Source organism: Pan paniscus, chromosome 21 (genome assembly GCF_029289425.2).
Source record: "Pan paniscus chromosome 21, NHGRI_mPanPan1-v2.0_pri, whole genome shotgun sequence".
Taxonomy (NCBI): Eukaryota; Metazoa; Chordata; class Mammalia; order Primates; family Hominidae; genus Pan; species Pan paniscus.
The window spans coordinates 2,846,277-2,870,970 of record NC_073270.2 but is presented as its reverse complement, the minus strand read 5'-3'; the positions used below and the strand labels follow the sequence as shown (position 1 = coordinate 2,870,970).

The following is a 24,694-nucleotide window of genomic DNA, read 5'->3' as shown; positions in this document are numbered from 1 at the left end:
CTGCCAAGCCTGGGGCTGGTTTCCCACTGCCTGCTAGTTTCAGGGCCATTTGGGGAGGGGGCCCAGGGGAATTCATTGCCCCGCTCTTCAGCGTCTTTGCTGTGGTCCAGGAAGCCCGGGCAGTGTCCGCTCTCAGACAGCAGGTCAGCACAGCCTCAGACATGTTCTGATGATGCCCGCTGTGTACCAGGCTAGGGGCGGGATACTTAGAACCAGCCTCCCAGATGCCTTAGAGACCTCTCCAATGGGCTGCCAGGGGCCTCACAGGCCATGGTAATGCAGAAGCCCTGGCTAGATTGAGCCCTTGCATGCTTGTTAACTCTGGTTGGCCCTAGTCAAGAGCCTTGGCTGGGGAAACAACTGAACAAAACAAAGCCTCTACCCTCCTGCAACTTACTTTCTCACGTGGGGAGGTGGGGGTCAAAGCTGTGACAGTGCGGGGGAGAAAAATAAAGTGGGGATGGATACAGGGGGATGGATACAAGGGGGTGGATACAGGGGGGTGGTTACAGGGGGATGGATACAGGGGGATGGATACAGGGGGGTGGATACAGGGGGGTGGTTACAGGGGGATGGATACAGGGGGATGGACACGGGGATGGATACAGGGGGATGGACACAGGGGGGTGGATACAGGGGGGTGGACACGGGGATGGATACAGGGGGATGGACACGGGGGTGGATACAGGGGGGTGGACACAGGGGGATGGACACGGGGATGGATACAGGGGGTGGACACGGGGATGGACACGGGGGATGGACACGGGGATGGATACAGGGGGGTGGACACGGGGGTGGACACAGGGATGGATACAGGGGGATGGACACGGGGGTGGATACAGGGGGGTGGACACGGGGGTGGACACAGGGATGGATACAGGGGGATGGACACGGGGGTGGATACAGGGGGGTGGACACAGGGGGATGGACACGGGGATGGATACAGGGGGTGGATACAAGGGGGTGGATACAGGGGGATGGATACAGGGGGATGGATACAAGGGGGTGGACACAGGGGGATGGACACGGGGGATGGACACGGGGATGGACACGGGGGATGGACACGGGGGATGGACACGGGGATGGACACGGGGGTGGATACAGGGGGGTGGACACGGGGGTGGACACGGGGATGGATACAGGGGGGTGGATACAAGGGGGTGGATACAGGGGGATGGATACAGGGGGACGGATACAAGGGGATGGACACGGGGGATGGACACGGGGGATGGACACGGGGGATGGACACGGGGGTGGACACGGGGATGGATACAGGGGGATGGACACGGGGGTGGATACAGGGGGGTGGACACGGGGATGGACACGGGGATGGATACAGGGGGGTGGACACAAGGGGGTGGATACAGGGGGATGGATACAGGGGGATGGATACAAGGGGATGGACACGGGGGATGGACACGGGGATGGACACGGGGGTGGACACAGAGGGGTGGAAACGGGGATGGATACAGGGGGATGGATACAGGGGGGTGGATACAGGGGGGTGGATACAGGGGGGTGGTTACAGTGGGATGGATACAGGGGGATGGACACGGGGATGGATACAGGGGGATGGACACGGGGATGGATACAGGGGGATGGACACGGGGGTGGATACAGGGGGGTGGACACAGGGGGATGGACACGGGGATGGATACAGGGGGGTGGATACAAGGGGGTGGATACAGGGGGATGGATACAGGGGGATGGATACAAGGGGGTGGATACAGGGGGGTGGACACGGGGGGGTGGATACAGGGGGGTGGTTACAGGGGGATGGATACAGGGGGATGGATACAAGGGGGTGGATACAGGGGGGTGGACGCGGGGGGGTGGATACAGGGGGGTGGTTACAGGGGGATGGATACAGGGGGATGGACACAGGGGGATGGATACAGGGGAATGGATACAGGGGGATGGATACAGGGGGATGGATACAAGGGGGTGGATACAGGGGGATGGATACAGGGGGGTGGTTACAGGGGGATGGATACAGGGGGATGGATACAAGGGGGTGGATACAGGGGGATGGATACAGGGGGGTGGTTACAGGGGGATGGATACAGGGGGATGGATACAAGGGGGTGGATACAGGGGGGTGGATACAGGGGAATGGATACAGGGGGATGGACACAGGGGGATGGACACGGGCATGGATACAGGGGAATGGATACAGGGGGATGGATACAGGGGGATGGCCACAGGGGGATGGCCACAGGGGGATGGCCACAGGGGGATGGATACAGGGGAATGGATACAGGGGGATGGACACAGGGGGATGGACACAGGGGGGTGGATACAGGGGGGTGGTTACAGGGGGATGGATACAGGGGGATGGACACGGGGATGGATACAGGGGGATGGACACGGGGATGGATACAGGGGGATGGACACGGGGATGGACACAGGGGGATGGATACAAGGGGGTGGATACAGTGGGGTGGATACAGGGGGGTGGTTACAGGGGGATGGACACGGGGGATGGACACGGGGGATGGACACGGGGGATGGACACGGGGGTGGATACAGGGGGGTGGATACAGGGGGATGGATACAGGGGGATGGATACAGGGGGGTGGATACAGGGGGCTGGATACAGGGGGGTGGATACAGGGTGGTGGATACACAGGGGTGGTGTGGGGGTGATTTCTGCCAAGGGGTCGGGGAAGGTCTCTCTGAAAAGGTGACATATGAGTGGAGACATGTAGCTATGTGGAGGAAGAGTGTTCAGGCAGAAGGAACAGCATGTGCAAAGCTGCTGAGCAGGGACAGGGCCTGACATGTTTGAGAAAGGCTGGGAGGCGGGTGTGACTGGAGCAGAGGGAGGGAGAGGGGGAGGGGAGGCAAGGAGGCCTAAGCAGAGAAACTCCTCCCCACCACCATTGTCCCGTCTTACAGGCAGGAAACTGAGCCCAGAGAGGTTAAGCAACTTGCCTGAGGCCATGCACCTGGTCAGTGGAGGTGCCTGGCTGGATGCCCACTGTGATGTCAGAGCCACTTAGCACCATGTGACTAACATGCTCTGTTGTAAAGCACAAGTGGCACCTTGTCATCGGTGACCTGGGGTCTCTGAGTGCTAGTGGTTTCCCTTTTAACTGTAAGCCCATTTGGCAAGGTTGTGTGCTGGGCACCCAGGAGCTGGGCCATCTTTAAGGACCTTCCTGAGATCTGGAGTCTGACAGGCCTGGGTTCGAATCCCTCTTCTATACTCACTAATCACTGGGGTTTTCTAGGCCTTGGTTTGCTTCTCTGTAAAATGGGCCTAATGCTGCCTACCTCAGTGGCCTGGCACGAGTGAATCAGCCCGAGACCTGGTGGATACTTAGAAAACATTTACCACCTTCAGACCCCCTCACCCAGGCCTCTAAAGCTGTGGTCCTCAAACCTCACAGCGTCCTTCCCTGGGAAGAAACAGCCCTCCCCAGAAGTGCTGGGTCTGCATGCCTGGGGGCTTTAAACGGAATTCTGATGGGAGGTGCTGCAGGACCACCACTGCGGTAAGGTTTCTGCAAACCTTGTACAAATGGGAGATGTTGGCATCCCCCACTGTCCCCTCCCAGGGCCCTTGCTGCTTTTCCTTTGTGGCATCCATCACACTTGTAATTACTTGTTTAGCATCTGTCTGCTTCTCTGGGCTGTGTGTGCTGGCCTTGTTCATGGCTGGGTCCCCAGCACTGAGCAGCCTGCCTGGGGCGTGATAAGTGTGTGTTGGGAAAACAAACAAACAGACGCCTGGCTGGCTGAATAAATGCTCGGATGCTCTTCAGAGCAGCTGGACTCAGTGTCCCCCCACCCCCTCCCCCCCACCCCAAGTCCTGGGTTCTGACACAGGCTCTGCGGCCACACACTTCTTGTGTGATCTTGGGCAAGTCATCGTGTTCTCTGAGAAATTACATTGATTACTGAGGAGGAGTCGCATGCAGAGGATCCCTGAGAGCTCTGGAAGAATTTGTTGGAAGTGGGTTTTTGGAAGAAGAAACTGCGTGAGCAAAGGTAAGGAGGGAGGAAAGTGCACAGCTTGTTCAGGGGACGGCCAGATGGCCAGGGGGTCCGATGCTCTTCGTACACCATGGTGTGCGTGTCTGTGTATGGGGGAGTGTGGGATGTGTGTTTATGTTGCTGTGTGTGTGTGAGTTTCAGAGTGTATATGTGTGTGGTGTGTTACTGTGTGTTGTGAAGAGTGAGAAGCTGAGGCACAAGGAGGGTAAGGGTCTTACTTGATGTCCCTGGGGTGGGTGGCATGTGGTAGCCACCCTCTCATGCATGCCCTTATCCTCTGCTCCCCTGGCCTCAGGATGTACCAGGCACTGACCCAGGCACTGGGGTTCCAGCAGCTACAATGGCAGACAGAATCCCTGCCTTCACAGGGACTGCTGTCGCAAATAGAGGGGTGACGTTGTGGAGCAAGGGCGCAGTTGGCTCTGGGGGCCTCGAAGGTCAGCCTGTTGAGCTTAGACTTAGGCCTGGAGGCATGGGGAGCCGTGGGAGGGATCTTGGAGGGGAGGTGCCCTGGGAGACATTGAGGAAGGAAAATGCACCATGAGGTAAGTTCTGCAGCTGCAGAGCACTGGGCGCTGCTGATGGAGTAATCAGGAGACATTGTGCTCACTTCTTCCCTTCCTAGAAGAGGAATCGCAGCGCAACCGGGGTGAGGCAAGTGTATGGGCAACTTAGCTCAGTAGCTAGTGTCTGTGTGTGCGGTGTGTGTGTGCTTGTGTGGTGTGTGTGTGTGTGTGTTGTAGAGTGAGTCAGAGTGGACTCTGCACCTCTGTGAGAGGGAATTCTATCATGGAAATAGTTTGGTGGCCCTCGGAGGCACAGGGTCATGCAGCAAGCTGACACTAGAATATTTCAAGCTCGCAGTAATGAAAGCAAATGGCAATTTGGCGTGTCTTCAGGCTTGAAAGCCGCAGAACAGTGTTCAGTCATCAGCGGCGGTTATCACCCACCGATAATGGGGGCTGCTGCTCGGGGCCCGTTGAGGGAGAGGAGGGCTCAGAGAGGTTAAGTGACTTGCCCAGCATCACATGGCCGGTAATGGGAGGGCAAAGTCCAAGGTGCAGAGTTTGGCCTTTCCCCCTCCCCCAAGGCCAGGCCGCTCCCCAGAATGGATCATCTCTGAGCATTTTCTGAGTGCTGGTTTCCATAGCAGCAGGGCCATTCCTGCACAATGGATCCCCATCTTTCCCCAGCTTTGCTGCTGTGGGGGCTGCAGGGGTGGGGATGCTTGGTCTTGGGGACTGCTGGGGTGCCAGTAGGAAGGAGCTGGACAGGCCATTTGGATGATCTTGGGGCCTCCAGCCTTTACAGAAGGGCCACACCTGTTCGGTGTTTTCCATTTCAGCTCTGGAGTTGGGTCCACTTCCAGGTAGAGGGTAGGGAGAGAGAGGACAGAGAATGAAATAGGAAAAACACCAGAAACAGAGAATGGGAAAGTCAGAGACAAAATAAATTTTACAAAAGCCAAGACAGAGAAAAGGTGTTTGCTTTCCAGACAAATTATTTCATTTCATCTTTACAACCTTGGGAGGTAGTTTCTGTTTACTCCAAATTGACAGATGAGGAAACTGAGGGCAAATGCAGTGCTTCTCAAAGTATAGTTCAAGAGCCAGACTGGGAGGTCACAGGATGAAAGGTTTTGGAGAGGATAGTGGTTAAAACGCAGATTCTCTCACCCCATCCTGGACCTATAGAATCTGATTCTCTCCGGTGGAACCAGGACTCTGCATTTAGCCAGTTCCCCAGGAGAAATTTCTATAAAGTTTGAGAATATCCACAGTCAGGAGGGTTGCCCTGTGCTATGCTGAAGTTTATGCAGCACATAAACTCAGAGCCAGGATTTAGGACCCAGAAGGGACCAAGATAGAGAGGAAAGTGACAAAGAGAAGCTTTTCAAAGCAAGACAGATATGCCTCAGAAGAGATGGCAAAGAGCAAGAGAGAGAAATAAGACTGACAGAGACACATTGGGAGAAGTCCTCTGAGCTAAGAGAAGGAGGAATCTGGTAGGACCAGCGTGTACTTTTATTGATTATGGATTGCCTATCACTGTAAACACAGCCCTCACTTAATCCTCACAGCAGTCTGATGAGGTAGGTCCTATTGCTCCCATTTGCTGGATAAGGAAACTGAGGCAAGGAGAACAAAGGGGAAGAGCCTAGCTTTGACCCCCGGTGGCCTGGCTTTGGAAGGGGTCACAGCTTTAACCACCAGGCTAGGCTGCCTCCTAAGCAGAAAGCTCGGGGACTCAGACTTAGACTCCAAATTTTTCTCCATCGCCCTACCTGTGTGACTCTGGGAAGCTTTCTGTGCCTCAGTTGCCTCACCTGCAAAATGGTGATAACAATACCTGTGTCAAGGAGTTCCTGTGGGGCCTTGTCTGAGACGGTACAAGAGCGCAGAGCAGTACCTAGTGCTAGAAGTGCTCCGTAACAGTTAGCTGTCAGTAAATACCTAGAAAGTCCAGGAAACACATAAAAGTTTCTCACAAATGGTGGGTTTCTTGAGGCCTCTTTGCCCTGAACTGGGGCAAAGGATGGTGTCTTAGTCCATGTTATGCTGCTATAATAGGATGCTGCAGACTGGGTAATTTATAATGAATAGAAATTTATCTGGCTATGATTCTAGAGACTGGGAAGTCCAAGAGCATGGAGCTGGCATCTGGAGAGGGCCCTTGGGCTGCATCATCCCATAGTGGAAGGCAAAAGGGTAAGAGATTGTGCAAGAGAGAACAAGAGGGAAGGGTGCTGAGCTCATCCTTTTACCAAGAACCCAATCGCACGATAACCAACCCACTCCCATGATAATGGCATTAATCATTCCTTAAAGGTCCTACATGTCACCACTCTTGCACTGGGGATTACATGTCCAATATGTGAACTCTGGGGGATACATTCAAAACTTAGCAGAGGGGAAGAGGCTCCCAGTGAGTCTTGCTCTTCTCTGAGTCTAGAGCAAACCTACCAAACACAAAATCATTGATGACACAGAGACAATGGCCCGACTCATGGCCCTATCTGCCACTCTAAGCCATTGGACTCCTGTGAGCCTCACCAGGTTACATAGGGAAGCCCCAACCTGTGATTCACAAGAGCTCACTCCCAAGTCTGCTCTGCCAGATGCTACGGTGGCTCTGGTTGTCACTGTTATGTGGACTATTATGTCTACTGTGCACCTGCCAGATATCCTCTGGGTACATTGGTGCCATACCTTCACCCTGTGACTGAGGCGCAGGAGCCCTGGGGTTGCCCCACTCACCCTTCCAGGGAGGAATGAGTCCTCCCATTTTACAGATGAGGTAACAGAGGCTCAGAGAGGCAAAGTGATGGGCTGTGGGACACACATCTGGAAAATGGTACAGTCAGCACATACACACGCACACATCTGGCTGTGCTCTGGTTGCCTCTAACAAGCATTTATTGAGCCCCTGCTGTATACCGAGCATTTGTGATATTTGTGAGCATAGTCATTACCTACATCCTCTCATAGGCTGGAGGCAGCGTAAGAGGAAGGAGATCCTCCTACATGGCGTGATGGGTGCAGCAGCAGCAGCAGGAGACACTCATGCAATGTGCCAGGCACACACCCAAGGATGTCTCATCACTCCATGCCACAGCCCTGTGGTCACGTGGTGAACATTGCTTGGGTGGCGATGAGCAGCCAGCCTTGGTCCAGCCCCTGTTCTCAAGTGTGGGCGGTCTTGGGTTGACTGGGGTGGGAGGAGGTTAGGAAACAAGCCCTGTGACCATTGGACCTTTCTCTGGTGGGCGTGGGTGGTGTGAGCTTTATGTCTTTGCTCTCAGGACAACACAGAGCAGCTGATAATGCTGCTGTTCATTGACCCTGTGATGGTACTGCGGTGTAGTTTATACAATTGAATCTTTGGATTTCACTTACTACCTGAGGGTGGGTTTTTAATGGTCTGTTATTATTATCTCCATTTTACAGATGAAGAAAACTGAGGTTCAGAGATTCTAAGTAGGGAGGATTTGAATCTGGCACTTGATTGCCAAGGCCTGTCCCCTAACTGCCTCCTGGTTCTCTGGGGAGGGAGGGATGAGGCAGGTCAGGGGCTCTGGGCTGGCTTCCCAAAGGAGGAGGTGAGGGCTAGACTGAGACTTGACGGACAAGCAGGCGTGGGACTGATGGAGCGCACGTGTGTGTGTGGAGAGGGGGTGGTGGCTTGGGCAGGGCTTACTGGGTGGGGCCCAGCGGGGCTGGAAGGTGGGAGCAGGGCCTCAGCGAGGAGCCGGCTGCAATCTCAGCTTGTCACCTGGGTTACCCTGTGTTAGTAAAATCAAAGTGAGGTCACGCCCCCTCCTGCACTCAGAAGACTCCTGTGGCTCCACGTTGCATGCGGAGGAAAAGCCGAAGTTCTGACAGTGGCCTGCCAGGCCCTGCCCTGGCTGACTCCGGCCGCTCCTCTGACCTCATGTCCAGTCTAGGTCCCCTTTGCTCACTGAGCTCAGGCCGTGCATTCAGGAACCACGTCAGGCACATTCACGGCCCTTCTGCCTGCAAAGCTCTGCTCGGAGATACCTAGAGGGCCCCCTTACCTTGCCAAATCTTTTCATAGACAGGCCTTCCCTGACCATCTTATTTAACATTGTGACATCCCCCTTTCCGCACCCCTGCCTCTCACACTCTCGCTTCCCCTTTCTTGGTTTAATTGCTACTTTTTCACAGCACTTATCAGCATCTGACACGCTGTGTATTTTACTTGCTTATTTGTTGAGTGCCTGGCAGTCCCTGTAATGACGTCAGCTTTAACTGAGATTTTGTCCCTGTTATTCACTGCTATATCCCCAGAGCCTAGAACAATGCCTGGCACATGCTAGGTGCTCAATAAAATAAATTGTTGCCTAAATAAAAATACCAGCAATGACCCCATCTCATCATCATCCCTCTGCAAGTCATTTTATTTTTTTTCCAGTTTTGGAAGTTGAGGCTCAGAGAAAGCAAGGAGCTTACCCACGGTCGTGTAGCGAGTAAAGGGGCAGGGTGGGTGCCCAGCTCTCCTCAGGAAAGAAGGACTTACTGCCCAGCTATTGGTGGTGCAGCAAAGTCCCTGTTGGAGATTGCCCAGTTAAGGAGAGCAGTCTTGCCTGAGGTCACGTCCCCTCCCTGGGCAGCTCATATCTGATGACCGATTTATTCAGGGTCTAAAGGCCCAGCCCAAGCCACTGACCGCAGCCCCAGGCTCTGGTGGCAGTGGAGAGAGAAGCACAGCTTACTTACACCTGACAGCCCGAGGCAGAATGTTTTAGATGCCATATAAGTTGAATTATGTCTTCTCCCACCCGCACCAAATTCATATGTTGAAGCCCCAACCCCCAACACCTTAGCATGTGACTGTATTTGGAGACTGGGTCTTTAAAAAGGTAATTAATTAAATGAGGTCATTGAGGGTGGATCTTAATTCAGTATGACTGGTGTCCTTTATAAGGACAACTTTATAAGAAGAGGTGATTAGGATGCAGACACACACAGAGGGAAGACCAGGTAAAGACACAGAAAGAAACAGCCATCTACAAGCCGAGGAGAGAGGCCTCAGAAGAAACCAGCCCTGCCAACACCTTGATCTTGGACTTCTAGCCCCCGGAATTGTGAGACAATAAACTTCTGTTGTTGAAGCACCAGAATATCCTGTGCCTCCGCATTGTGTGCAGAGGAAAAGCGAAAGTCCTTACAGTGGCCCGCGAGGCCCTGCCCTATCTTCTCTCTCTAGACCATAAGTTCCCTGAGAGACGGGTGCTTGTCTGTCTTCTATACTGTGTCTCCAGTATCTAGTGTAGTGTCAGAAACACAGTAAGTGCTCAATAAGTATTGATTGATTGGATTTGCAAAATGACCAGATGTACAAAGTCATTGTGATGCTTAAGTGAGGTTTTAATTGTGAAGCATCATGGTACAAAACAACAGAAATTTATTGTCTCACAATTCTGGGGGCTAGAAGTTCATGATCAAGGGGTCAGCAGGGTTGGTTTCTTTTGAAGCACCAGTATCACAGCCAATTGTGACACTTCGTTTTTTGTTTGTTTGTTTTTGTTTGTGTTTTGAGTTGGAGTCTCACTCTGTCTCCCAGGCTGGAGTGCAGTGGCATGATCTTGGCTCACTGCAACCTCCACCTCTTGGGTTCAAGCGATTCTTCTGCCTCAACCTCCCAAGTAGCTGGGATTACAGGCACCCGCCACCATGCCCTGCTAATTTTTGTATTTTTAGTAGAGAGGAGATTTCACCATGTTGGCCAGGCTAGTCTTGAATTCCTGACCTCAAGTGATCTACCCACCTCAGTCTCCCAAAGTGCTGGGATTACAGTCATGAGCCACAGCGGCCGGTTGAGTGTGATACTTCGTTATGGCAGCGCTAGCAAATTAATCCAGTGCATTTGCTCATCCAGTCCTTACAAGATCTGCACAGTAAGTCTCATAATTACCCCATTCTGCAGATAAGGAAACAGGCTCAGAGAGGGGCAGCGACTTGCCCAACATGACCCAGTTCAGCTCTGTTCTGACCCCAAAGCCAGAGGCAGCGTGCAGTCTAGTGAGAAGATGGGCTTTCACAAGCAAAACTGATGAAGCTGCCTTGGCCATCTGCCCTCATGACTGGGCAGTGCTATGTGAGCTCAGAGGACCAAGGGCTCCATTTAGGGCAGTCAGCCAGGCTTCCTGCAGGAGGCAGAAGCCCCTGGGCCTTGCAGAGTAAGTACAATTTAGTTAAGGATAGTGAAACCACAGAATTCAAGGTAGACAGCTGCTGTTCAGGGGTGTGGAGGGAGGAATCCTCATGGCCTCCTTGGGTAGGTGCCTCAGTTGCTCATTTGGACAGAGCACAGGGTCCAAACTAGGTCATGGCCGGTCGGGGGAGGAGAGGAGGAAGTGAAGAATTGACGCCAGGTGAATCATCTGGCATGTGTAGTGTGAAGTTATCACATGAGACTGGATTTTAATGTTTTGGTTTTAGGACCCCTTTATACTCTTAAAAATTACTGTGGACCCCAAAGAATTTTGTTTATGTCAGTTTATCTATTGATAGTTACCATGTTAGGAATTAAAACATTTAAGAAACACACTTGGCCGGGTGTGGTGACTCATGCCTATAATCCCATCACTTCAGAAGGCTGAGGCAGGCAGATCACTTGAGGTCAGGAGTTCGAGACTAGCCTGGCCAACATGGTGAAACCCCATCTCTACTAAAAAAAATACAAAAACTAGCTGGGTGTGGTGGTGCGCACTGGTAGTCCCAGCTACTTGGGAGGATGAGGCAGGAGAACTGCTTGAATCTGGGAGGCAGAGGTTGCAGTGAGCTGATATCACACCACTGCACTTCAGCCTGGGCACAGAGTGAGATCTGAAATAAAAAAGAAAAAAGAAGAAGAAAGAAAGGAAAGAAAGGAAAGGAAGGAAAGGAAAGAAAGAAAGAGAAAGAAAAAAAGAAAAGAAAAGAACATTCCATTAGTTGTCAAAGCGAGGTCATCTTCCTAACAATCTTCTAGTGTGTTACTATTATAATCCCATTTTACAGATGAGAAAACTGAGGTCCATATAAGCTGAGTCATCCAAAGTCTCACAGCTACCATGTGAACTGAGCCAGGATTTGAACCCAGGCATTCTGCCTCCAGAGCCCAGGCTGTTAACTGCTACATTATGCTGGACACGCTGCACCTGCCCCCATTCCTACCCCAGGTATGGAGTTTGGACATTATCCTAGAGTCTTGGGCTAAATCCCTGGAGCCTGTCTATAGCCAGTAGAATGGGGTACAAGGAGTTAAGCTTTCCTGAGATGAGATTTCAAACCGTGAAAGGGATGCTTTACCCCAGAGGCACACCAGGCATCCCACACCCACCTCCACACAAGACAGGGGTGAGAAGTCTGCTCTCACAGCCAAAGCCTTTGAAATGTTATTTCCTGAAGTGTTGCCTCACCCCACCACAGCTCAAAGCCTCTGGGACTGGGGCTCCCTCCAGGAAGCAGCTGGTCCCCATCCTTCCTCCTGCATAGAGCCTGGGACCAGCCAGGACCAGAGATAACTTAGCTCTCTGCAGGGTATAGGGCAGGATAAGTCCTGGCTAAAATCTGCCCTCCCACTGAAAGCCTTGCCCAGCCCACATGCACCTTGATTTAGCTCATTTTTACTGTATTTGCAGGGGACCTTCTGTGTGCCATGACGCTTCACAATCAGAATCTCGCTTAAGCCTCATGACAACTTTATGCATCTGGTCATTTTGCAAATCCAATCAATCAATACGGAGCACTTGCTATGTTCCTGATGCTAAACTAGATACCAGGGACACGGTGCAGAGAATGAAGACAGATAAGGACCCATCTCTTGGGGAACTTACCGTCTAGAGAGAGAAGACAGCCAGACGAGGAGAGAGGCAATCATGGGCAGTGCAGGAGAACAGGAAACACAGGGGGCTTTGCAAGCACAGAATAGGGACTCAGTAAATATTCGTGGTTGAATGGAAAGCTCTTAGGATAATGGCTTTCAGGTAGCTCTCCAATGTGCCAGCCTATTGTGTTAGTTAGGGCAGGATAACTGCTGTTACAGACAACCCCCAAATCTCAGTGACTCACAATCTGTTTACTTGTCACTCAGGTCACAGTCCAGTGTAGGTCAACTCCTCATGGTCACTCAGAGACCCAGGCCCTTCCATCCAGGGGAGGGGATCTTGATTTCTTTTTTGATCTTCTGCATCCCCCGGCAGAGGAGAGGAAAAGGCAGGGTGTGGAGGAGCATGGGGGAGGTTTTATGGGCAGGCCTGGAAGGGATTCATGGCCAATTCACCTGGTCTTGTGTGGGGGTGTAGGTAGTGACCTAGGAGTGAAGGAAGGAGCAGTGTCATGCCCAGCAGTTCCCCCAGGTGAATTCAATGGAGGAGAGGTGATTTTCCTAAACAATGAGGGTTACTTAGGAAGGGGGCATGGATTCTGGGTGGTCACAGCCTTCTAACCGGTATATATTCACTGCAGTATGCTAGTCAGGATTCTTTTAGCTTCAACTGATAAAAACCCAACTCAAACTACTTAAGGAAAAGAGAATGGTTCTGGTCTAGGAAGGTGGTTTCAGGAATGGCTGGATACAGGAACTCAACAGGGTCATCTTTTCTGGTTGGCTTTAGCCTCCAGGCAGGCTGTCAATGTGTGGTAGGGAAGCAGGCCACCAGCAGGTGCACCCAAACATGTATGCAACAAGCCCAGCAAGCCTGGCAGGAGCGAGGCATATGTATCATTTATCTGTGTACATCTATAATATGTATGTCATATATCATGTATCCTCTCTATATATCATATATCCATGTACATATCACATATGTCATATATTGTATATCCTATATATATCATATATATGCCATATATCCTCTATACACATCATACATCCATGTATATATATGTATCATATACATGTCATATACCTACATATATTATATATCCATATCTATGCCACATACTCATCCCAGAAAATCACTTTGGTCCTGAATGGGACCCATGACCACTCTTGTTTTGGTGATCTTGATGGAAACCCCAAGTTTACATGGTGTGGAGGAGGGACCATTTTCCGAAAAAGGGACTCAGACAGACAATACCGTCAAGTTCACTACAGGAGAGATTACTAGATCTTTCCAAGAACATTGGGTCTATCTCACAGTCCTAGGTGTCAAAAGGAAAAGAGAAAAGGAAGGTGTCAAAAGGAAAAAAGAGGAAACTTGAGAAAAATAGGTGTCTAATCTCTTTGTTAATAGCCAATTTCTAGGAGCCAGGTATGGACTATGTGATTTTTATGGCATCAGCATATAATGTTGCTTTCTTCCTCACTTAAGTTCAGAAGCAGTAGGAGACCGAGGAGTCAAGAGGTGAGGAACAAAATGTCAGCTTATTACAGATAAAGCTGTTTAGAGAACGTGGCTTGGGCATGCAGGCAAATGGAACTGCTAACACTGATCCTCAGAGTTGGACAGCCTTACCTTTGCAATCACAGGTAGATGGATAAACACAGACCTCTCCCCTCTGACTCCTGGGACAGAACATGTCTTCACAGGTAGCTGATCCCAGGGTGAGAGAGGGCTCCCCTCTTCATACTCACCAATCATTCAGTCCAGGTTTGTTGCTCTGATGGAGGCCACCCCAACCCCCAGCCCCTTTTCAAATGTGCACCACAGTAGGGAATGAGGCCAGGACCTGAGACCTGGCTGCCTGGTGGGTAGACCCTGGAATGTACAAGCAAACAGCCCCTAATGCCGGGAGCTCCTGGTTCCTGAGGAAACAGATGAAATTTGTGATGGGCAGAGAGTCAGAGAAAGAAGCATTCTTGTTTTCCTTTATTTTTTCAAAAATGACTATTCGAATAATACAATCCACTGTGAAAATTTTAAAAGGAAAAAAAAGCCAGGAAAGAATTGTAAAACTGCAAGCCACCTTCAATTCCATCATCTGGTGTTAACTATCATTACATGTTGGTGTATATCCCTCGGGCCTTTGTGAGTGTGTGTGTTTAAACAAAATTAGAATCATGCTCTATGCATAATTTTTTATCTGGCTCTCTTTAACATTCTATATAAAGCATTTCAGCATGTCCACAAGGCTGGAGGCAGCACGAGGGCAGGAACCAAGTCTGCTTGATGATTGCTGTCTCCCCAGGGCCTTCCATGTGGACCATGCTAAAAAAAAATATTGCAGAAAAGAACGATATGCACAGGTAATATTGATTAGGTGACTTCTAGGCATCACCATGCATCATCGAATTACATTCTTACAAGATAATGCAATGGGCACCTCTATGAACCATACCTTGTAGAAGAGGAAACTGAGGCCAGGGGAGGTGAAGTAGCTCACACAAGGTCACCATCAATGTTACATCCCTGCATGAACACATCCTGTATGTGCATCTTCCTACTTGACACATTTTCTTCTTGCCACTTTCCAGTTTTAATCAGGGATAGAGGGAAGCTCTGTTTACTTGAGAGAGGACTCTTTATTTGGAAAGAAGGTCTATCCCATTATGAGAGGGGGATGTGCTGAGGACTGTCACCCAGCCTTTGAGCCCCATTGGGATTCTTTTTTTTTTTTTTTTTTTTTTAATTTTTCTTAAGACAAGGTTTTGCTCTGTCACCCAGGCTGGAGTGCAGTGGTGGGATCTTAGCTTACTGCAACCTCAAACTCCTGGCCTTAAGTGATCCTCCTCCCTCAGCCTCCTTGCAGCGTGAGCCACAGCATCCCACTGGGACCCTTAAGCAGCCTGGGCACAGGATGGTGATGGGTCTGTCCTCACTTGGGCCCTGTTGCCCATGACCCACCTGTCCCAGCTGTGTGTGTCAGTGCGTCTGCCTCTCTGCCAGATGTTGGAGTCTCCCAGTATGCCCCCACTGACTATCTTTCAGAATTCCACAGGGGCAGATGCTCTTAATGCCCCACCTGAGTCCCCTTGGCATTTCTTTTCTGTTTCAGGACACATGGGCCCTGTGTCTGGCTGCTGGCACATGAGTCTCTGCTTGAGGGTTTATCTGGCACTGGACCCTGCTCACCAGAAATTGATGCCTCCTGGGAGTAGCCTCCAACCAATTACTCTAGGAATTGGCATTGAGATCCTCCAGCCTCCTACCCTTGAAGTGGGCAACTCTGAGGCACGCTCGGTGCCGTCTCGCAGAACTCCCAGGAGGACTGAGCTCCCGTGGCCCACGGTGCTAACTGGCTTTCTAATAAACACTTTATGAGCCTTCTTCCCTTCCCTGTCTCACTTCCCTCTCCCTCCTCCCCATATCAGTGCTTCCTGGGGTCACATCTCAGATAAGATTGGATCCTTGGCTCAAGGTTTGCTTCTTAGGGAACCCAAACTGACACTTTTTCACTCTTTTCTTCCCTGCAGCCACCACCCACCTGAATTCCCCCACAGGCTTCGTCTGCACTCTTTGCCCTCTAATCCATTGGCCACACTTGTCCTCAGAGTGGCCTTTTATGTTTTGCCCCACTCCCTATGTGGCTGATTTCCCCTGGCCTCCAAGCTGAAGTCAGCCCAGCATTCAAGGCTCTGTATGTTTCTCCCTTGTCAACCTCTCCAGTATCTTTTTGAAGTATGACTGTTATCCTATGCTTAGGCCATACTGACCTATGTCATCTGTTTCTGCCTTTGCACGTGCTGTTCCACCTGCCTGATGTGCCCTTCCCTATGCTGGTCATTCAGAAAACTTCTACTCATCCAGCAAGACCCATCTCAGAAGTCACCTTCTCTGTGAAGCCTACCTAGATCATCCTAGATATTGACAGCCTCTCCCTTCTTTTGTGCCCCATTTGTATATTATTTTTCCCTTGTATACAATACTTATATTACTTTATTGTAATTATGTGTTTGTATTCTGTCTCCCCAACAGGACTGTGAGCTCCTCAAGGGCAGGATCAGTCCTATTCTCTCTCACCCCAGGGCCTGCCTAGCACTGACTCTGGGACAAATTAGGTCCCCAATGAATACAGGTGTCCCTTGCTATCCAAATTTTCCTATATACTCAAAACCTAGAAACAAAATAGGTTAGGACAACATGGCGTCCCACATGATTCTGAGTCCATTGTCCAATACCTGCTACCTGAATTTAGGAGTTCTATGGATTTGGATGGCAAAAGATACTTGTGTATGAATGAATTAATTACTTAATGAATGAGGGCATTCAAAGCTGAGAGCGTTCATCAACTCTGGGCACAGACCTGTGTGAAGTTGGTGGAGAGGAGGGAAGGAGGGAACATGAAGATGCCAAGCCAGAGCCAAGAAAGTTGTTTTGCTTTGGAATATATTATTTTTGCAGGTTGCTATAGTTACCGCTGTGAAATTAAAAATTAAAACCTTGTGAAAGAGAGAGGGTTGACTGAGATGAGGCAGTTCCTTGACAGGCTGAGTTATTTATCTTTTCCCCATGTAACATCTGGTTATGTGCTTGCAAATTTATTTTTAATTCAGAGCTCTAAAAAGGATTTCGTGGCAGTGCGAGGTGCCTGGATGATTGGCTTGGGAGGGAAAGGTTAGAGGGTGGTATTTGGGGCCTGCTGGTGACCCCCAGCTTCTCTCCTGGCCCTTGCTCCTGCTTCTCACACAACCTCTAGGAATCAAGGGGTAGCTCGAATGTGTCTGGACCCCCTGCCAATCAAGCAGCAGCCGTAACCATGGTTCCCAGATGCAGAGCCAGGATGGAGGCTGCTGTCTGGTTCCTGTGGTTCTTTGAGTGTGAGGACAAGCATGGCTGGGAGTGGGGAAGATTTCGAGTTCCTATCTCTCCAGTCTGTCTCCTAACTTATGTGTCTCTGAGTGTCTCCTGGGATCTTTCTGGACCCCTCATTCTGCCTTCCAGAAAGACAACAACTGTGGTTTAGGGGAGGCAACACTGGCCAGAGTTAAGAGATGTGGGATCTGGGTCCAGCCCAGCCACTGCTGGCTGTGTGACCTGGGGAAATCACCTTCCCTCTCTGGTCCCTGTTCTCTCCATTCTTCAGAGACTGGTTGGAGGCTGCAGTCACACACTGGATCCCTACTGTAGGAATCTAAGTGAGCCTAAGGAGGTGCCAGCCATCATTGGAGCCTATTTTTGTGCTTTCGCCTGACTGGCCAAGGTGACAAGTTGGGAACCTGGGACAGGCTGCCCCATGGGTTCCTTTACCCTGCCAAGCTTCTTCCTGCCTTGTACCTTTGCACTCTGTGTTTTCTGCCTGGAGCTTTCTTCCCCTAGATGTTCACAGGACTCCCTTCTCCGTCCCACCCAGTCTTATACGTCACCTCCTCAGCAGGGACTCTCCACCCAGCCAGTCTGGAATGGTCTCGTCCTCCCTCCCCCACCTTGAAGCCTCTGCTTTTCTCTTCCAGCATCTGCGCTGCCTGTGAGTGTGGTATATTTTCTGTCTATCTGTCATCTGTCTGTCTGCCTTCCTGTTGTCTGTCTTCCTTGCTGGAATGTCAACCCCATGAGAGCAGAGACATTGCCTGACGTTGTCTGTTTGGGTCACAGCTGCTTCCCCAGCTCGCGGAGTGGGGCCTGGCATGTTGGAGGAAGTAATAAATGTTTGTCAAGTAAATGAATGAACGAAGGAAGGAATGAAGAAAACATTTATTGGTCTCTGCTATATGCTGGATTAGGTTAGGACAGGCTACGATGGGTTAGGACTAAGGGGAAATGAATGAAATTAAAAACTCCCAGACTAGGAAAAATGAATGCCAAAGACAACCTTAGAGGAGGAAATGAATTCTTTCATAATGGCCTAGGTGTGAGTTGCGTATGTGTATATATATGTGTGGGGTGGATAGAGGGGGCGTTTTCTGCCATGGTAATAATAATCATATAGGTGGGTAACAGCAAATAATTGTATGTGTAAAACTTAAATCCTCTGACAATAACAAAAGTCATAATGACCATGAATCAAGTACTTACATGTGGGACACAGTACTTTAGATACATTAACTCTTTACACAAGCCCCCGTGAGAACAGGACTTGGCTGTTCTTTTCACTGCTGTATCCGCAGTGCCTGGGACATAGCAGGGGCCCAATATTTACACAATGAATGAATCTCCATTTTATATTTGAGGCCTTTGATCAGAAAGGGCAAGTGACTTGTCCAAGGACACGCAGCTGGAAAGTGACAGAGCCAATTGAAGCCAGGTCCGTTTGGCTCTGTCCATCTTGCAAAAGGAGCTCTTCTCTCTACGTTCATTGGCCTCTTTGAGTCACTGCCCACCACCACCACTCCCCTGAAGAAATGACTCCCCACCCGCTTCCCTCACTAACCCTCACAACATGCCTAAAACTCTGCTTAGCTCAAAGTCTGAAAGATCTTGGGCTAGCTGGGAATGGAAAACAGGCCGAGCAGTTTTAGCTACCAACATTGCAAACACAGCCTGGGCCCTGGTGTCTCTGAAGCCTCCTGGCTCATTGTCATCTTTCACTATGCCTGACGAGGCTGGTGTGGGAGGACCAGGGAACAATTTGTAGGCAGACACATACATTCCAAACTTCTTAACAGGTCTGGGCTTATCACCGAGGCTCCCCCATGGTTGAGCTCCAAAAACCATGGCTGAAGCCCTGGGCCTGCATGTTCAGCAGGGATGAATAATTAAGCAGCCATCAGGCGCCAACAGCTTGATGAGGGGGGTTTTGTGTAGCTGACAATGCTGTATCCCAGCCCAACACTGATTTTGGGTAGAGGCTGTTGTTTCTGATGGCTGTCTCAGTGGTGCCCAGAGCAACAGATCCCCATGGCAGAGGGACTTATTTGATTATTCTAGTAGACAGAGGATGTGCCCTGGGGAAGGCAATTGCTGCCAGACTGACCCTCCTGGACATGGCTGGGTGATCTTGGGGAAGCCTCTTCTTGGTCCCCGTTTTGTGCCTTTGTTTCTTTGGCAAAATGGAAAAATGAGGAGTTATTGAGGAGGCGAAGTTAGGTCTCCTTAAAAAGCCCTTCCCTTTATGTTTATCCCTTTCCCTTCTTCCTACATGGAACAGGGATGTGATGCCTAAGACCTGGCAGTCATCTTGCAACCATGAGGCACTAGGAATGAGGATAAAGGACAGATAAATTCTTAAAAGTATACTGTAAAGCACCTTGTAAAGGTGAGGGACCTCTCTGCTGACTTGGTTATGGTTTGCTTCCCCCATTAGGATATGAGTTCTGATGACAGGGACTTTGCTGATTTTGTTCACCTATGAGCACCTGAAACTGGGCATCCCCTCAACAAACATTTGTTTAGAATGATGGATGCTATTATTTGTTTAGAATGATGGATGGATGGTTATTACAGGTCAAATCAAATATGTTTCCTGGAAGTCCAATCTGTTGGATACTTGGGACCCTGGAATTTTCATGGGAGGTGGGTTCAGGGCAAGACCCCACCCCCACTCCTCATGGGTTCACATGGGCAGGTCTAGTGGCTGCGTGGCCTGAGGAGCAACTGCTCAGCACCCTTTTCTCGGCCCTGAGCCAGGCAAACGCCTAATGCTGGTGCATTTTGGAAGAGATAGAAAGGGGGAAGGTACATCCCCTGGGAGGTAGTGTGATTCCATAGAGGGAACAAGGGCTTGGTGACAGGCAGTCCCTGGGTCCTATCTTGACCCCACTCTTGGGAAAGTTAGGAATGAACTCAGCTAGAAATAATAGAAACCCTTCTGCAGAGGCATAATCCAGTTGGTGTTTATTGTCTTATAAGTCCTGGGCAGGCCACCTGGGACCAGTGTGGCTCTCACTGATGCCACTGGAGACTCAGGCTCTGCTTGCCATTCGTCTTTGCCATCTTTAGCATGTAGCCGCTTATCCTCATTCCTAGTGCCTCATGGTTGCAAGATGACTGCCAGGTCTTGGGCATGGCATCCCTGTTCCATGTAGGAAGAAGGGAAAGGGATAAACACAAAAGAAAGGGCTTTTTAACTGTGGAGGAAGACTGTTTCTGAGACTTCTACCTACATCTCATTGATTAGATCAGCGAGTGTCACATGCCACTCCTAGTTAAAAAGGAAGCTGGGCAAGTTAGCGTTCTGGGTTTTCTTGCAGCTAGCATGAGAATAACTATTAGCTGTGTGGGAGGAAGCTGTCCACACATAGTTTCCACAGCCACAGGCCGATTTCCCAAACCCTGAAGCCTCCTTCACCCATGCTCACTGAGTGATGCTGGAACTTCCAGAAAGAAGGTCCTCTTCCTGCTGTCAGTGTAGTGATCAAGATGGGTTGTGAAGCCCAGCTGCCGGGTCTGAATCCCTCCTCTACCGAATACCAGCTGTGTGGTCCCAGGCACATTCTGTAACTTCAGTGTGCCTCATTTTCCTCATCTGTAAAATGGGGATGCGGACCCTTCCCCGTGGAGTTCCTTTATGAGGGTGGAAAATGTTCAATCATCTGAAGGACCTAGAATAGTGCCTGCCTTATTGTAGGCATTCAAAAAAAATACAGCTCTTAACAACCTAAATGGCCACCAGTGGCAGGCTGGATAAAGAAAATGTACATATACACTGCAGAATACAATGCAGCCATAAAAAAGAACAAGATGGTGTCCTTTGTAGGAACATGGATGAAACTGGAGGCCATTATCCTCAGCAAACTAATGCAGGAACAGGAAACCAAATATTGCATGTTCTCACTTATAAGTGGGAGGTAAATAATGAGAACTCACGGACAGAAAGAGGGGAACAACAGACACTGGGCCTTCTTGAGGGAGGAGAGTAGGAGGAGGAAGAGGATCAGGAAAAATAACTATCAGATACTATGCTTAGCACCTGGGTGACAAAATGGTCTGTACACCAAACCCCCACGACACGGGTTTGCCTGTATTAACGAACCTGCACATGTACCCCTGAGCCTGAAAGTTAAAAAAACCAGGAAATTCTTTTTCTCTCAAAAAACAAATTTTATATGTACATATAAATATATATCCGTCTTGTGATTGTTGTTATTATTATTATGACTATGGTTACTAAGATAAGACTTTGATGTTGGTGAAAACAGTAAGGCCTCAAATGCCTGGGGGTGGTCCCAGCTTTGTCCCAACCTGCTGTGTAACTTCAGATGAGCCCCTATCTGGGCCAGTGTCCCCTTTGTACGATGAGAGTCTGGATCCTGATGGTTGGGTCTTACAGGCCTTCCCGGAGAGGACTCAGATGGAATCCTCCTATCAGACACTCACAGGCAGAGTGTCCTGTGATCACATCTTCCCGGAAAATGGGTCTTATCACAGGAAGAGCAGAGTCCAGGAGCAGGGGAAATTTTGGCAAGTTTGGGGGCTCTCCCAGGATTGCTGATCCCAGGCTTGGTGTCTGGAGCTGGGCCAGGGCTGATCAAGCTTTTCTGTGTGGGGGGTGGAGGCTCTGGGCTGCCCCCACCCCCAACCTGCAGCCTCATCCTGCCCCCGTTCTGCTAGGCTTAGCTCTGGTTCCTGCTACCCTTCTTTCCTTTCTCTAAGTATTACTTCCTCTTGCTGATTTCCCAGCAGAAGCTGGTTTCCCTCCTCCAAAACCAGCTTCCTGCAGTGGGAGGTCCTGCACCAGGGAGGGGCATTAAGGAGGCTCTCTGGGTCCCTCTGTGGCAATGTCGAGAGGGGCAGTGGAGTTCGCACTGGGACTGTGACCTTGTTGTGGTTGTTTGTTTTTCTGGGAAGGCGGCAGAGAAGCCCCTCTGCTCTCCAGAGGGAACTTGGCTCTTAACTGGTTGGTAACCTTAGCAGGCCTCTCTAGGCCTCAGTTTCCCCATCTGTGAAATGTGGCACTGAATGCATAGTTTTGAGAGGCCCGAGCAGATTGGATTTTGACAGCAAGGACACAGCCACTGAGGTGCAGGCGCCTGTGGTGGCATCGGGCCATGGCAGTGTTTTTGCAGGCTATTGCAGGAGGGGGTCAGATTTCACAGGGCTCCAGTGCTCCCAGCCCCTGACTTCTTCAGGTCAGTCAGCTTTTCTTTGTTTTATTTGTTGTAACATCAGTATCCACTGAAGTTTTTAATGGAAGACAGGACTCCAAAGTTAATATAAAATGTTTGAAAGTAATAGCTAACACTTTATAGACTTACCATGTGCCAGGCACTCTTCTAAGTGTTCCACACATATTACTTTATGTAATCTTACAGTAATGCAGTCAGGTAGGTACTATTATTAGTTCTATTTTAAAGGTAAGGAAATTGAACAAAGAGAAGTCTAGTAACTTGCCCAAAGTCACTCAGAAAAGTAAGAGGGATTTGAATTCAGGCAGCCTGGCTCTTAACAAGTATTTGTTTGTTTTTTTCCAAAAAGCCACTGATGTAGCTCATCCTCTTTGCCTCCCATCTGGTGTTGGAATCCCTACTACAACATTCCACCAAATGTACTGCCTGGTCTCAGCTTGCACACCTGCAGGGATGGGGAGCTTGCTACCTCCCTGGGGATCTGTGGCCAGCTGTACCAGTTTTAAAACTCTCCCCCAAATTTATGAATTCCTTAATAAATCCTCAAGGCTCCACATGGTTTCCTGGGAAACAGAGCAGCTTGCTCAGCCCCCAGGGACCTGTTATGGTCTGAATTCCAGATGGAGAAATCTAGAAGGAGCCAACAAACCTCACATTTTGTGAACATGAGAGAGGGCACAGGGTGGACACCAGAGTGGAAGCTCTGCGTGTCTGCTCTGGAGTCATTTTTCTGCCTGAGCCTCAGTCTCATCTTCTGTGAAATGGCATTTACCAAGACCACCTTCTTCATACGGTTGCTGTGAGGATTAAAAGAGATAATCCACAGGCAGTGCCTGGCACTTAGGTAGCATTAAAAACAGTTAACTAGTATCTTGGTATCGTTTTAATCATCATCATCATTATCACCTGTGAAGTCTCTGTTCTCACTCTGGAATTTAGGAATGACTTGGTCAGTGGCTTGACCATAGAATGAATAAGGCCAGCAGCTTGATCCCTGGATCCAAATAGTCCTCTTTGGCATATGGAGAAATTGAATCTCAGAGAAGGCTGGGGACTTGCTTAAGGCTTCCCAGCTAGTCAGTGGCAGAAAAAAATAGAGTTCCATGGAGCAAAGGGAGAGGTGACTGGTTAATTCCACTAGATCCTCTTGGAAATAAATGTGAGATCAAAGGTCAGAAGCAGGACCACTGGGAGGCTGGGGCCAGCTCCTTGACACTCAAGCTTCTGGGAGGAGCACAGTGTGGGTATTAGAATGGTCAGGTGCTCAGATTCACACATCCATACATGTTGCCTGACTAGGAGTTTTTATGTTACATCTGGGTGTGATCCTGTTGCAGGGATGTAGCTTGGATTGGGCAATAGTCATAAACTTTTTGGAATTTGTTTGGGTGGCTTTGGAACACCAGGGGCAGGGCACCTCAATATACCTGAATGATTCAGTAGAGAAAGCAGAGGTTCAGGAAGCACATACAGGCTTGAATCCCAGCTGCTCCACTGACTTGCTATGTAAGTGACCACTTCGAGGCTCAGTGTCATCATCTAGAAGATAAAGACAGAGTTGTTGGAAGGATTAAATGTGATGAGGGCAGCTGAGTAGCTACAGAAGTTGCCAACCCAGAATCTGTCTTAACCATATTTAAAAATTAGGAGAATTGATAACCAAATCCAGATTGCCTCTTTCTTTCCAAAATTCAGAAAGATCCTGCCACCTTAAACTGCTTTTTCAGGAGCCCAAGTTGGGCATCTCTGGCCCCCTAGAGCTGCACTCTCTGACCTGTCAACCTGACACCTGCAGATGGGTCAGAGGTCAGCTTCTCCACCTTCCTAGCTCGACAAGTCTGTCCCAGGCCACGGAGGCAGCTGCCCCCGCTCCAGGAGCAAAGATCACTGGGAGAGGAAAATTCCCCATCCCTGGAGGTGTTTGCTCAGGGCCGCTACAGGATGAATCTTTCCTTTCATAATGTTGCTAATCATTTTCCCCTCCAGGCAGGAGCGGAGGCTCTCCTGAGCTCCTCGCAGCTGTGGAGCCCTGTGGGCTCTTAATCAATGTTACATGGTAATTAATAATAGATCCTCCTGCTCCAGCTCCATCACTCCTGGCTTCCCACTCTCTCTGACAAGCTGGCATCTTCCTGGCCAGATGAGGCCGAAATCAAAGGCCTGAAATTAGAGCTGAAAATTTGTCCTCCAATTGCTTGTGGGAAGGAATCAGGATAGCTCAAACCCCTGGCAGGTCTGGCGCTGGCTGAAGTTCTCATTTTACCCTGTGATCCCATGGGTGCTCAGCCTTGCTTTATGGATGGGG

The 24,694-nt window shown here is 50.0% G+C and overlaps 1 protein-coding gene across 9 annotated transcripts in view; it reads left to right on the top strand.

The window, feature by feature from the left end:
* Positions 1-24,694, top strand: part of LOC100991082 (signal-regulatory protein gamma) — a 218,638-nt gene that overhangs the window by 18,747 nt on the left and 175,197 nt on the right. The window contains exons 2-5 of one of the 9 annotated variants that reach the window (XM_063600965.1): positions 3,814-3,993; positions 6,627-6,707; positions 11,523-11,683; positions 16,177-17,852. The exons of 6 other annotated variants lie outside the window; for them this stretch is intronic. In XM_063600965.1, coding sequence (XP_063457035.1) covers positions 17,788-17,852 — 65 coding nt within the window. In that variant the 5' untranslated portion in view covers positions 3,814-3,993; positions 6,627-6,707; positions 11,523-11,683; positions 16,177-17,787. Of the gene's footprint in view, positions 1-3,813; positions 3,994-6,626; positions 6,708-10,439; positions 11,684-16,176; positions 17,853-24,694 lie in introns of those variants that run through there. 2 more of the 9 variants (XM_055104662.2, XM_063600970.1) reach the window with 2 other exon arrangements.